Genomic DNA, 15,631 nt, shown 5'->3' on the forward strand with positions numbered 1-15,631 from the left:
TTTAAAATAAGCAAGGCTTACCTGTGGTGCTGTTGCTGCTGCGGCTTGACTCCTTGTCCTTGCTCCTTCACTTTTTTTTCCTCTCCTTCATTTTCTTGAAGTTGTTGTTGAAGTTGATGCTGACCCTTGTTTTCTTTTCCTTGATCCTTTGCTTTGAACTGGAGCCCTTTGACAGCCCCTTTTGTTGTGTCCAGTACCCATGCATATGCTACAATGAATAATGGTAGACCTCTTACTAGCCCGTGGTTCATCAGCTTCCCTCTTTCTTTACACTCTAGGTCTTCCTGCAGGCCTTTTTAGAATTGGAGGAAGCAAATCCTTCTTAGGTACTTCATCCCATAAAGTCTCATGGTCCATGGGATATATAATATTTTTGTAAGCTTTCACATAAGTGTACCTACTGAAGAATTCGTGACAATACTCCTCAATATTCTCTCTTCTCCATGTAATACATATTGTTGCTTGCTTACATGGCACACCAGTGAATTGCCATTCCCTGCAACAGCAAGTTCTGCTCTGAAGATTGACAATACATTTGAAGGTATTTTCCTCTGTTACCTTATAGAAGTCACCACCTGGCCAGATCAATTGACATGTTCCTGCCTTTTCAATAATTAAATTCAACTTGTTTCTGATTTTTGGGACTGCAAAATCATCCCAAGTAGCAGATTTCTAAAACCTTTTAGAGAATTTCCTCATAAGTTTGGTTCTTATACCCTCAAACATAGCAGTTATAGGTTTTGCCCTCACCTTCTTAAGCCATGAGTTTAATGACTCAACTGCATTATTTGTCAGAAAATCACACTTTTGTTTCTCATCAAACCTATACCTTGCCCATGTTTCAAGTGGATGGTCCATCAACCACTGCCATGCTTCTGGACAATTATTTTGTATCTTTGCCATATCATTGTTGAATTCCAACTTTCTATGAGCCCTAGTTGCCACCCAAAATAATTTTCTATACTTAACACCAGGATATAATGTTCTAAAGTTAACATAAATATCCCTGCAACACCTTCTATTAAGAGCATGAGGACATACCTTATCCACAGCTGGAAGTATTCCTTTTTGACCATCAGTCATTATTACCCAAGCCAAATTCCCACATGTGTCACCAGTGATTTTGTGTAGGTGTTCCAAAAACCACGTCCAACTTTCTTTGCTTTCAAACGCAAATGGGTATAACCCATTATTCCCATCAAGCCCCACTGCACTAATTAAAATACCACCAAATGGACCTTTCAAAAAACAACCATCCAAACCAATAAATGGTCTACAGCCATCCCTAAAGCCATTTAATACTGCTGTAAATGATACAAACATTCTTATAGACCTTGGTTCCTCTTCTTGTGAATGCTTTATAAACACCAAACTCCCAGGATTGGTTTTTTGAATCTCAGCTGCATATTTCCACAGTTTGGAAAATGAATCAACATGGGTTCCTTCATTCTTTTCTAAAGCTTTCTTTCTAGCCCTCCTCAAACATGCCTCACTGACTTCCACCTTAAAGTGATCTCTAACTTCTTGTTCCAACTTCTCTAAACTGATGTCAGGTTGATTTCTAAATTTGTTAACAAGTTTGTTTGCTATAAAAGTAGAAGTGACCACCTTGTTTTTAGTGGTTCTAATGTAAGTGTGTTCTGGACCAATTGTCTTAACCTTATAGGTAACTTGGTCTTCCAATACTGTTGCATGGATTCTCTAATGACAACCTAGGTTCCCACAATGACTAGTCACTCTAATTCTTTCATTCTTCTTCATCACCAATTTAAAACCCTTTTGAACTGAATATTCCTTCAACATGGTCCTGAAGTGATTGATGTCATCAAACAAATGATCCTTCACAAATTTAATCTCTCCATTAGCACCATACTTGAACACTATCCCCTTGATGTGTTGATGCACAGAACCTTTCCTTTCATCACCACTTTCTCCACTAAATTCAGCACTATCACTATAATCTGATAAATCTCCACAACTATTATCAGAACTCTCACTTTCTAATTCAATATTATCCCAATCATGTGCCTCATTTCCCTTATTTCCCTCATTCCAGTCCTCATCATCATCACTGTTTGAGAAACTGTAATTAGATTTCTGAGAATCATCACTGTCTTCATCTTCCCCCTCAGAATTTTGTAGTGGACATTGACTGTCTAAATCAATTGGAACACCCTTGTCAACAAGTTCAACAATTATATCTATCTCTCTAACATCTAAGTTCATTTCAAACATAATGATCATATCATCATCCCCATTTAATAGCAGTCTACCACAATTCCCAGGAAATTTGTAAAATATATTCACTGCCATACCAGTCTGATTAACATTTCTAAGCATAAATGCATAAGCAGATGAATACAAGTCCAAGAAACTATATCCATTTGGATTTACCCATTCAACACATGTATGTGACCATCAAAATTAAGTAGGAGATCATAGACTTTGTCATTACCTATCTGCAACTGAGAAAAAACATTAATACAAAATAGGTAAAGAAATTGTAATGCAACATGCATAAGATAGGATTGAATCAGTTCATATTAACCAGAGCGGGACCCATGGTCCGTCATACAATTAAAACAAACAGACCAATCACTAGTGTTGCAGAAGTCACTAACATGCAAACTGATACCATATAATCTTATTAATTTGTACAAGTATATCAGCATAACCCCCAAATAATAACAACGATTTTATAATAAAACCCTCAAACATAAATTAATAACAAATTGAACATAAAACTCTCAATCATAAACCCTAAATGTAACAAAAAAAAAATTAAAAATAATAAATTAATAATATAAAAAAAATGCTTATAAAAAAACCATATATGCAACTAATTTCATGAAATAACAACAAATTAATAAATAAAAAAAACCCATCAGAAGACCCTCAATCACAACACAAACCCCCCAAAATTTGAACGATTGATTACACCAACCAACCAACCTTGGCGTTCATGAAAAAAAAAAAAAAAAAATGCTCAATCACAACACAAACCCCCCAAAATCCAAACAGTTGATTACACCACCAACCATCTTCAGTGTTCATGAAATAAGAAATTTATATAAAAATAAAAAATAAAAAAAAATCATTAGAAATCCCTCAATATCTAAAGTTATATAACAAAGAAGCACAAAATCATCATATATGCCGCAGAGGAAAGATTAGATCACTTACATCGAATGTGAAGAACAGAAAAATGAACAACAACACAAACCATCAAGAATCCGAACTGTTGATCACACCAAGCAACTGACTTTAGCGTTCCAGAAATAAATGTTACATTTTTGGAGCAGATAAACAGTGAGAGAGATCGTGATAGAGAAATGAAAGGAAAAAAGGGTAAAGCCTTTGGTTTTCTTTCAGATAAACAATACTGAGAGAGATTGTGATCGTGATAGAGAAATTGAGAAGTTTAGCGAGACAGACAAAGGTGAAATAAATGGGGTAGGTGGGTGGGTAGTAGCTGGCACCAAATGACGCCATTTTGTGTGGCTGATATTAACTGAGGGGTATATTAGACATTTTGCCATGCATAATATTTTAGGATTAAAGTGATTTAAATATTCAGGGGCAATATTGTCTTTTCGCAACCAATAAAGCCTTGTTTGGATTACAAAACTGACAGGGGGTCTCATTGTCCAAAAAAGGGCAAATTTATATATGCCTGTCAATACGGCAAACCTTAGGGAGTGTCGTTGTAATTAACCCATAACCTTTCATCAATGCCGTAACAACGGGGACATCAGAGTCAATGCAAGCCCATCCATCACACCAACCGCTCGGACAAAATTAAATTCACTTTACCACTACCCTCTTCCAAAGGTACTTGTAGATGTGTATATATATAAATACGAAATATGTATATAACACGATGCGGATATATTGATATGATAAATTTTAAAAAATAAAATATAGATATGATAAGATAAAACAATAAAAAGCAATAAATTACATTTTTATATATATACAAAAACTTAATTTTGGTTATTTTATATATTATGAATATAAATGCAATTATTAATATATTCCAAATAAAGGAACAATTAAATATAACACGAGAGTTCATTTCACAATTCGTAAAACAAACATTCACTAAATAGACCTGAAACATGGATACAAATGAGACTATATGACAAATTCTTAAAGAATCGGGTATGACAATATATATATTTATATACATAAAAATTTAGATGCATACAAAAATTGAATGGGGCATTACCCACATTACTCAATAGCCTAATTGGTAGAGTATCCAACTGCAACATTTATGGCATGTTATATATATATATATATATATATATATATATTGACGACGGCCGTTCCAATACGCCAAACTAAATGTAGTGAATGTGTGGTTCAAGAAAAGCCTTTTATGTCAAATTTAAATTTATAAAAACCACTACCAACACCACTACTAACGTAGCTAGAGTGAATAGGGATCGTCTCAAGGGATCATACGTGTTGGAATTTCAACTTCGACTTTAGCGTACCAAATGATTGCAAAAGAGAGTTGGGTTGGTTGATTACTTCTAGAAAAGAATTAATTAAAATGCAATTAAAATAAAACTAAGTAGAGATAGGGATTTAAGAGATGAGAAGAGAGGACTTAGGGTGTTGGAATCACCACTAAGCTTGTGTAATTAACCACTTGCTTTCCATTAATGGGGAATACATTGTTGTGAACAAAATTGGTTCGACTAGCAAAGGTGACTCAACAAGTGTATAATGTCTAAACAACATGTGAAAGGCCACAATATATCTATTGGAAGAGGAATATATTGTCTAAACAACATGTGAAGAGAACAAAATATCAAATCAAGTCATTAAACATTTCATTAAGCTCATAGTCCAAATAATTCACAAGGATGACTTAGTTAAACATGTATTGTCTAAACATCATGTGAGAGGCCACAATATATCTATTGGGAGAGGAATAAATTGTCTAAACACATGTGAAAGATACAACATATCATAACTAGTCATTAATCCTTCATTAAGCTCAAAATTCCATTACACCACAATATTAGAGCATATGCTTCTTGTATTCAAAAACATGGAACATCAAAGAACAAGCATGAATTGTCTCCCCCATCTAACACTACACTACAACTACACTACTAGCATGAAAATAAACTAAGGGAGAGGTACAATCCATCAAGGAATAAGTATGAACCATCAAAAGACATAACAAGAGCATTCCATTAAGCACTAATGTCTAGCCATCACTAGATTTTCAATTAACCACACATAGACATGCAATTCATATAGAAAAACTAGTGTAGAGATCAATTCCCCAAATAATCACACATAAGACAACATGTAATTAAAATAGACAATCAATGGAAGAATTAACCCATATGAATCATGTGAGACATAATTCCTAATTTAATCACACATAGACATGTAAATAAACTAGAGAATTAATAGGAAGAATTAGACCATGGAAATCATAGAAATATACCAAGATTCATGACATTCACAAGGCTAGAACACTAATCACAACAATATATATATAAATCCCCAAAAATAGAAATACAAGGGTTTAGATTACACAAGACTTAGGGCTCATCCAAGCCCTAAGTGTAGATCTAGTCAATCATGGAGGAGGTGGATGTAGTCATGGAATCAAGCTCCAAACATGGCTCCATCTTCTTCTTCCCCTTCTTCTTCTTCTTCTTTGAAGCTCTAGAGATGGAGAGATAGTGGATTTAGAGATGTGTTCTTGAGATGTGCCTTCACTTCTCTCTTTTCTTCTAACCCTAATCTTTAACTTTTCTAGAGAAATAAAAATTACAATGTAGAAAATAAAATTGATAAAAAGCCTAAAGAATCCCCTTTTTACAAATGGGTTGTTTCCCTTTATATAGAAGGTCATTTTCTTAGTCACTAAGTCTAGAATATATGCCCAAAAATATCTAATCCCGCAACTTTTTGGTAGGTGAACTTTTGGACGCGCACGGAAAAAGTGACAGCTTGCTGCCAGCATGTCCAGTTCGATCGATCCAACTTATTTTCGATCGATCCAACTTTTTCGATCGATCCAACTTCTTTTCGATCGATCCAACTTATTTTTCGATCGATCCAACTTTTCTGATCGATCCAACTTTTCTGATCGATCCAACTAAAAGTTCGATCGATCCAACTTTTTCTGCGATCCATCCAACTTTTCAGCTTTTCAGTATCAGCTTCTTTTTGCTCCAAATCAGCCTCTTTTTGCTCCGAATCATCGTTAAGACTTAGTTTGACTCTAAAAAGGCCTTAAGAACTCATTTTTAGCCCATTTTAACATTATTGACCTGAAATAGACAAAAACACAAATAAGTACTAAAACGGGTAAATAAGATAGATAAAGGTCCTAGAATACTCAAGCTTAAGGGGTTTAAATGTGTACTTTTCAGCGCTCATCATATATATATATATATATATATATATATATATATATATAATGTTGATTAAATTATACATTTTGTAAAAGTTGGTGGACCCACTCTTGTCAATTACTATCACATGTGACAAAAAGGCATTTACAAACCCATCTTTTTTTCCTCAACCAGTTTTCTCTCTCGGCAGTTCTCTCTTTCGCTGCTTGTTTTTTTTTTTTTCTTTTACAACCTTCAACTTTTGATTAGTCCCTCATCTCTTAGTGTTTTTAAGTGTCATTTGAGGCAAAATGAAGCCCACAACGAGCTCTACGCGGTTGTACCAACAATTTCAATTTTAGTGCTCATTTGTGCATTCGAGTTTAGAGACCCACTTTCAAGGGTTTTGTTCAATTTCGAGGTAGGGGCTCTTAATTCATGTTTTTCTTGCTCCATTGTGAATTATATTTCTCTTGTTGTGACAAGCATGTTTAATTTGGAAGTTAATTGTTTCAATGATTATATAAATGATGTTTAGGAAAATTCATGATTATGAATATGAGTAGAAAAGCATGCTTAGAGGTTGTCTTGTTGTGTTTAATGTGTTGATAATTCATTTGGAGATGTTAAACATGATGTCTGTTTAATTTTGTGGTGTAAAATTCTGTGTTGTCTTATTGTGTTTAATGTGTTGATAATTCATTTGGAGATGTTAAATATGATGTATGCTTAATTATGTGGTGTAAAATTCTAAATACCATAATATTAAAAGCATGGGATATATATACATGTACATACCATTGGGTTTGCATGATGTGATGACCCGAATTTTTAGGATTTTAATTTAAATATTTTATAATTTTTGGACTATCTAAATTATTTATTTATTTATTAAAAATTAGTGGGTTTTGAAATTTATTTTAGTTTTATTATAGAATATATATATGTTTATATATATTATAGTTGTGATAAAGGAAGTAAGCAGCAGTGAAATGAGATTTGTAGTTGGTTTGGCGCGGGTCCCATGTTTAAAGATATTAATGGGTTTTGAATTTTTATTTAATTTTGTTATATTATATATATATTCATAAATGTTTTAACAGATGGAGTTATATATATATATATATATATATATATATATATATATATATATATATATATATAGTAAGTTGGAAAGTGGAAAGGGACCACTTGACCGTAATGTTGATAGAAAAAGAAAGATTGAAATTGTGATTTTTGTGGGTCCCATAACATTTGATTTGGTTTGTTTATATATATATATATATTGTCTCTTGGTTTGGAAAAAGATAAGATAATGATGGATTGATTTCTTTGACTTTGGTACAATTCACGTGGGGAGTTTGGGTGCTTGTGCGTGGAATTAAAGGAATGAAAAGAAAGGAGGAGGTGAAATGAATTAATTTTGGCAGACTAATTTTTTGACTTGGGCTTATTTTTGCACCTGGGTCTGTTGGTTGGGTTCTGTACGAGATGGGTGGATTTGCCTTTATATAGGGTGCCTTGTGAATTAGTGAGCAAATGGAGATAGAAAAAAATTAGAGTGAGTCGAGAGAAAACAGAGAGAGATACAGAGAGTTTTGAGACATAGAAAGGAGCTGAGAGTTGCAGAGGGCGCAGCGGAAGCTTGGAGATTTGATGATCCAGTGGAGAAATAATTCTTTTCAGTGTAGGGTTCTCTATACCTTGAATAGCATGGGGAGGTTTTGATTAAATGTTTTAATGAAATGTTTTGATTAAATGCATATTTATTTTGTTTATACTCACCTGTATATGTTTATTTTATGAAGCTGTTTTATTAAACCTTCATGAGATTCTTGTTATGGTTTTTCCTACTGGGACTTTTTGTCTCACCACCCTCCAGTTTCAGGTACCGAGGATGGACGGGGATCGTAGATACGAGCTTAGGATGAAGAGTTAGCGTTACAGGATTTTATATATTTTATTAGAGAATTTTTTGTATATTTGAGGCAATTGATTTTTGTATAAAAGAGAGGACAATTTTTATGATCCTGGGTGTATTTTGATATATTTGTATCTGAATAAATGGAGGATTTTATTGGAATTGTCGGGGCGTGACACATGAAATGGGAGAATTTGCTTGAAACAAAAACGAAAATTTTAGGAAAAGAGTTTTTACGAAATGGTTTTATGAAAACCCGGTCATCGCGAGGGTATCAAAGGGCCGGAGTGTTAATATAATCTAGAGGGAACTAGGGAGTCGCCCTAGCGTGGTTGAGCTAGTTGGGCCCATAATGACGTTGCAGGGGTACCAAGGGTCAGGGACACTAGCCAATCCTCCTCTCGTGCCGCTGCGGGGTCACCAAAGGGCGGGTTGTATTAACAGATTGAAAGTGATGGTTTTGAAATATGAAAATGGGTAGCGACATCGGCATGCATTTGCATTCCATGGCATTGTATTGTTTACACTTGAGTTTGGTTGAAATGTTGTATTATCCCAACATTGTATGATTCTCATTCCTATTGATCTATTCTTTGTATGGACTCACAAGGACACAAGATGCGCGTTTTAAGTGCTACCTACTGAGCTTTATGCTCACCCTATTATTTAATAATTTTTTTTTTCAAGAAACATGAAAGAAGTGGCGGATGACTTTCCACAACAGACCTAATTTGGATTAGAAGACTTCTTTTTGCTATTTTTGTATTAAGTCTCATATATTTGTAAAATCTTAGTTTGTTATATTTGGTATAGAGATTTGTGAACTCTTGTTATTGTAACTATATTTTGGGACTGTAATTATGATAATTTGGATTAAACGATATGTAGATATTCCACAATGAGATAAGTCATGTTGAGGTGTAATGAATTGATGGATGAGATGTTGGAGTATGTTAATTGTATTATGTTTTGGGACAGATTGGAGGTGTTTTGAAAGGCCAGGAAGGGCCATTGTGTTTTTTTTATTATTATTATTTGAGCAGGTGGTTGTGGTCCCCTTTTTAGGGGAGGTCATACCAAATTTTTTTTTTTAAATGGTATCAGTTTAGGGTCATTACACCAACTCTTCAAACAAGTGTGCCTGTATTCGAGCCTCCCTTCCCCTAATTTGCCCGAAGAAACAAATTTCACAAATGAATTTAAATAATACTCCCTCTGTCCCATAATAGTTGGGTGCTAAATTGTTATTAATACTTTATTTCTTTATAAAACATTATGATTAACAAACAAAATAAGAATTAAGAATTGTATTACACATTTTGTATAGAATTTTTTTTTTTTTTTTTTTTTTGTTGAATCATGATATATATCTCAATACTTCTTTTTAAAATAAATTTTGAAAATTTCTTAATAATTATACTATGATTTTATAGTTGAAAATTTTACATTTTAATATTCAAAACTTGTTTAAAATGTGTTCTAAAATAAATTAAAAGTGTTAGATACATTGTCGAAGTATCTGAAAAGTATTTGCAAGCATCCAAGAAGAATCGAACAAGTATCTGCAAGCATCCAAGAAGTGTATACAAACACAATATAAATACGTCATTCCTGTAGAAGTATCTGTGTTTTTCAGTACTAAGACATATTTGAACCAAAAAAAAAAAAAAAAGCCCATGTGAATATGGCTTAATAATATGCGTGTATATTATATATTTAAACGCGCACAATATATATTATATATAAAAGTCACACACCATTAATAGAAGATGACTCCATTGTCAGTGTGAAAGCACTTCCCAAAGTCTCAAAGCAAGACTTAAAAGTCTTCTGAAGGCTTTAAAGGCAAATTTTTCAAAGTTAAATATATATTCTTTTTGCTAGTTAGCCATTTCACGGCAAACTGATCATAACATGCTTAGAATGAGCAGTATGCATAGCACCATATCCTTCAGCTTTAGATGTTCAAATCTCATCATTTTTTTAATATTAGTGTGCTTGTTAGGGTTTCCATATGTGCAATTTGCCAAACTCGGCCTGGCCACTGAAGTTTCCAGCATCACATGCATTGATACAGAGAGGAAAGCTCTTCTCGCCTTCAAACAAAGTCTCACTGATCCTTCAGGTAGACTTTCTTCTTGGACAGGTCAAGATTGCTGCCAATGGAGTGGCATCGGATGCAACGACGTGTCAGGACATGTCGTCAAGCTCGACCTCAGGAACCTATTTCCATCCAGCAGCGAAGGTATTGCTTCAACGGCGCAAGGTAATATGACAGCCTATGAAAGGTCGTTCTTGGGAGGTGAGATAAACCCTTCTTTGCTTGAATTGAAATACTTGAATTATTTGGATTTAAGCCAGAATGGTTTTGAAGGAATTCCCATTCCCAAGTTCTTTGGCGCGATCAAGAACTTGAGGTATCTCAATCTCTCTTTTGCATCATTTGCGGGAGAGATTCCACCTCATATTGGGAATCTGTCGAGCCTGAATTATCTTGATCTCTATGCGGATTCATTGATAAATCTGGGCATGTGGGAATTAAGCTCTGCAAGCTTGCAGTGGCTCTCAGGTCTCTCTTCTTTGACATATCTTAACATGGGACAAGTGAAACTCAGTGATGTTGGAACAGATTGGCTGCAGGCAGTTAATATGCTTCCTAACCTCATCGAGTTGCACTTGCATTCGTGTGATCTTCAGAGGCTTCCGTTTTCGCTCCCATTCGTGAACTTCACCCGGCTTTCAATCCTTGATATCTCAGGAAATTCCATCAACTCGTCAATACCCACCTGGTTGTTTAACCTTACAAGCCTTACAAAACTTGATTTCAACGGGAATTCTTTCAGTGGTGCCATGCCCAGTGAATTTGTGAACTTGATGTCTCTAGAATACCTTGATTTGTCTAGTAATGGGAATATTGGAGGCCGAATACCAAGTTTTTTGGGAAATCTATGCAAGTTAAAAAATTTAGACCTTTCTGGAAACAATTTCAGTGGTGAGATTGTCGAATCCTTTGGTGGATTCTCGGGTTGTCCCAACAGCATCCTAGTATCACTAGACCTGAGTGCTAACCAACTTGAAGGGGAATTGCCTGATTCATTAGGAACACTGGAGAATCTGCAACGGCTTGACCTCAGTTCGAACTCTTTTTGGGGCTCGATCCCAGCAACCATAGGAAGTTTGTCAGCCTTGCAAGAAATGGACCTCTCTTTCAATAGCATGAATGGAACCATTCCTGAAAGTTTCGGACAACTCTCAAAGCTTGTCCATCTTTATCTCATGTCTAATCCTTGGGAAGGTGTTATTACAGAAGTCCAGTTGATGAATCTCACAAGACTAGAACATGTCATAGTAAGAACAAGCACAATCAAGTCCTTGATTTTAAATGTGACATATGAATGGATACCCCCTTTCAGACTCAAGTCACTTGAACTGGAAAACTGCCTAGTAGGTCCCACATTTCCGATGTGGCTTCAAGTTCAAAGTGAATTGACCTCTGTGACACTAAAAAATGTTGGGATTGAAGACATCATACCTCAGGAATGGTTCTCCACGATATCTTCTCAACTTACCTATTTGGACCTCTCTAACAATGGAATCAAGGGGACATTGCCGCACCAGTTAGAATCTCCAAATATAAATGCTATTGACTTGAGTTATAATCGTTTTGAGGGACCTCTCCCACTCTGGTCCACTAATGCACCTCACTTTTATCTTCAGAGCAATTTATTTTCAGGGCCCATTCCAACAAATATTGATGAATTAATGCCGCAATTGGAGTATCTGTATTTCTCGGAGAATCGTCTCAATGGTACGATCCCATCATCAATATGTACAATGAAGGGTTTACAAGTACTTTCCCTCAGGTCCAATCAATTATCCGGGGAGCTCCCTCAGTGTTGGAATGAATCTCAACCCTTGTGGGTCGTGGATGTGGCAAACAATAATCTATCTGGTAATATTCCAAGTTCAATGGGTTTCCTAGGTTCTCTCAATATATTAATGCTGAGCAATAATAGTCTAGAAGGAGAAATTCCTCCTTCTTTGCAGAATTGCTCATTAGCGAGCATTGATCTTGGAGACAATAGATTATCAGGAAACCTACCCCTGTGGATAGGAGAGAATGCAACATTCTTTTGGAGGATTCGATTGCGGTCTAACTCATTCAGCGGAAACATCCCTCGAAAATGGTGTAATCTTCCATTTGTTCACATGCTAGATCTTGGGCACAACAATCTTTCGAGTGTTATTCCAAACTGTTTGGACAATCTGACTTCTTTGTTTTATGGTAATAGTAGCAAAAATCAAAAGGACTTTTTTAGAATCCGCCAGTACTACTACGAAGAACAAGCAACTGTTGTGGCAAAAGGAAGAGAACTTGAATATGGCAGAACTCTTGAATATGTCAATATCATTGATCTTTCAGGAAATAGCCTAGTGGGTGAAATCCCTGAAGGGATAACAAGGCTCACTGCATTGGGAACCTTAAATTTGTCAATGAATCATCTCGATGGATACATCCCAAAGAACATTGGGAATTTGCGTTGGTTGGAGACTTTGGATGTGTCAAACAACAACCTTTCGGGAACAATTCCACAAAGCTTGTCTTCTTTGACCTTCTTGTCTCACTTAAATCTGTCTCATAACAACTTGACAGGGAGAATTCCGTCAGGGAATCAGCTCCAAACGCTCGATGATTTATCTATTTATGAAGGTAACCCTTTACTCTGTGGCCTTCCTCTTCCAACCAAATGTCCAGGTGATGATGATAAATCTACTGTACCTGCTCCCCATGGAAGTTCAGAAGGCATTCACAGTAAAAATGATTCCGAAATGTTATGGTTCTATGTTAGCATGGGATTGGGATTCGTTGTTGGGCTTTGTGGTGTTTGTTGCACTTTGCTGATAAAAGAATCATGGAGGACAGCATATTTTCGATTTGTAAGGATTTTATAGCTGATATATCTGTATCAGATGGGGTTCTCGTCAAGAAATAAGGTCGGAAAGAAACTGTGCGCGTGGATTAGTAATGTTGTAGCTGTATTGTTCATGAACACTTCAGCAGTACTATTCATGTAATTATGTTCTTGTTCTGTACTTTGTCGTGCATTATATAGTATGTTTGTTTTTCCCGTTTCTTTTCATGGTATTAAAGACATGATTTATCGTATAGCTTAACTCAAAAGAACTGTGTGCGTGGATTCGTAATGTTGTAGCTGTATCTGCTCTTCCTAAGACCCAAATACCAGCATCAATTGAGAACTTGTCATTTTCCTAGTACAGAAAAGATGGTTTCTTTATTTCTCTGTTTTAAGTTTTAACTCATGGGAAGGTGGTGTTAAAAAAGCTCATTTCCTAAATCTCACACTGAGGCAGAAGAGTTAAAGGTACATTGGATTATCTTCTAAAACCAAATCCTCGATTTTCAACTGAGTAAAACATAAATCAATCCGTGACAAAACTTAATATAGCATTCTAGAATAAAGGAGGGCCCCTGGTGTCTTAGTCATAGACTTCTTACTGTAAAACCTTTTCCTCATCCAAAATTGCTGAATTATTCAACAAGGAGTTGATTTCGAGCAAATTGACAAAGAATGGGACAAGTTTTATTTATTATTATTTTTTTTTGTAGTATTTGTAAAATCTAATATACATATATATAATAATTTCAATGCGCATTCGTTTTCATTACTGAGATGGATTTGAAGAAATTTGTTAAGAGAGAGAAGGAATATGTGTTGAGATTTCAGATTAGGTTTTATATATGTATGTATATATATATACACACATATAATGACCGAGTTTTTTTTGTAATTTCTCATTTTTTATTGAGGATAAAGAATTTTAGTTTTTATTTTATGCATGCGATGAGTTGACCAGAAAACAGAAGCAGAGGTAAAGGAAGAGAGAACCAAGAAGATAACTAGATAAATAAGTAATTATTAATAGATGGCCCAAATTTTAGTGTGAAAGCACTGCCCAATGTCGCCAAAGCAAGGTTTTCTTATAATTTTGTGACAGATATGTATGTATATACACACTGTCCATCATTGACCCAACCTATTCCTCATTCCCATGCTTAGAATGAGCAGTATGCGGAGCACCATATCCTTCAACTTTAGATGTTCAAATCTCATCATTTCCTTCATATTAGTGTGCTTGTTAGGGTCTCCATATGTGGAGTTCGTCAAACTCAGCCAGGCCACTAAAGTTTCCAACATTTCATGTATTGATACAGAGAGGAAAGCACTTCTCACCTTCAGACAGAGTCTCACAGATCATTCAGGTAGACTTTCTTCTTGGGCAGGTGAAGATTGCTGCCAATGGAGTGGCATTGGATGCGACGAAGTTTCAGGACACCTCATCAAGCTCGACCTCAGGAATCCATTTCCATCCAGCAGTAAAACCAAAAGCTCGTGCTTGGGCGGTGAGATAAACTCTTCTTTGCTTGCATTGAAATACTTGAATTATTTGGATTTAAGCCTGAATGATTTTGAAGGAATTCCAATTCCCGAGTTCTTTGATGGGATCAAGAACTTGAGGTATCTCAATCTCTCGTTTGCATCATTTGCCGGAGAGATTCCACCTCATCTTGGCAATCTGTCAAGCCTGAATTATCTTGATCTCTACGCGAATTCATTGACGAATCGGGGCATGTGGGAATTAACGTCTGCAAGCTTGCAGTGGCTCTCAACTCTCTCTTCTTTGAAGTATCTGAACATGGGAGTAGTGAAACTCAATAATGTTGGAGCAGATTGGCTGCAGGCAGTTAATATGCTTCCTAACCTCGTGGAGTTGCACTTGCCTTCATGTGATCTTCAAAAACTTCCACTCTCGCTCCCATTCGTGAACTTCACCTTGCTTTCGATCCTTGATTTGTCTGATCATTACTTCAACTCATCAATACCCGATTGGTCGTTTAACCTTACAAGCCTTACAAAACTTGATCTCAGCAGCAATTCTCTTAGTGGCGGAATTCCCAGTGAATTTGTGCACTTGATGTCTCTAGAATACCTCGATTTGTCTAGGAATTGGTATATTGGAGGCCGAATACCAAGCTTTTTGGGAAATCTCTGCAGGTTAAAATTTTTAGACCTTGCTGAAAACAAGTTCAGTGGTGAGATTGTTGAATTATTTGGTGGATTCTCAGGTTTGGGTTGTCCCAACAATTTCAGTAGCCTAGTATCACTAGATTTGAGTTATAACAAACTTGAAGGGCAATTGCCTGATTCATTAGGAACAATGGAGAATCTGCAACAGCTTCACCTCCGTAGGAACTCTTTTTGGGGTTCAATTCCGGCATCCATAGGAAGTTTGTCATCCTTGCAAGAGATGGACCTATTAC

The 15,631-nt window shown here is 35.7% G+C and overlaps 2 protein-coding genes across 2 annotated transcripts; both read left to right on the forward strand.

Moving 5' to 3' along the window:
• The first annotated feature begins 10,122 nt into the window (after window positions 1-10,122).
• Window positions 10,123-13,430, forward strand: LOC132303349 (receptor-like protein EIX1). Its single transcript, XM_059800585.1, has one exon. The coding sequence runs from the start codon at window positions 10,204-10,206 to the stop codon at window positions 13,240-13,242; it is 3,039 nt and encodes a 1,012-aa protein (XP_059656568.1). The 5' UTR covers window positions 10,123-10,203; the 3' UTR covers window positions 13,243-13,430.
• A 949-nt stretch (window positions 13,431-14,379) lies between these two features.
• LOC132276336 (receptor-like protein EIX1) lies at window positions 14,380-15,560 on the forward strand. Its single transcript, XM_059777728.1, has 2 exons — window positions 14,380-15,436; window positions 15,547-15,560. The coding sequence occupies exons 1-2, from the start codon at window positions 14,380-14,382 to the stop codon at window positions 15,558-15,560; spliced, it is 1,071 nt and encodes a 356-aa protein (XP_059633711.1).
• The last annotated feature ends 71 nt before the right edge of the window (window positions 15,561-15,631 follow it).

Source organism: Cornus florida, unplaced genomic scaffold (genome assembly GCF_030987335.1).
Source record: "Cornus florida cultivar Cherokee Brave unplaced genomic scaffold, ASM3098733v1 CherokeeBrave_3.0.0_Hap2_Chr01, whole genome shotgun sequence".
Taxonomy (NCBI): Eukaryota; Viridiplantae; Streptophyta; class Magnoliopsida; order Cornales; family Cornaceae; genus Cornus; species Cornus florida.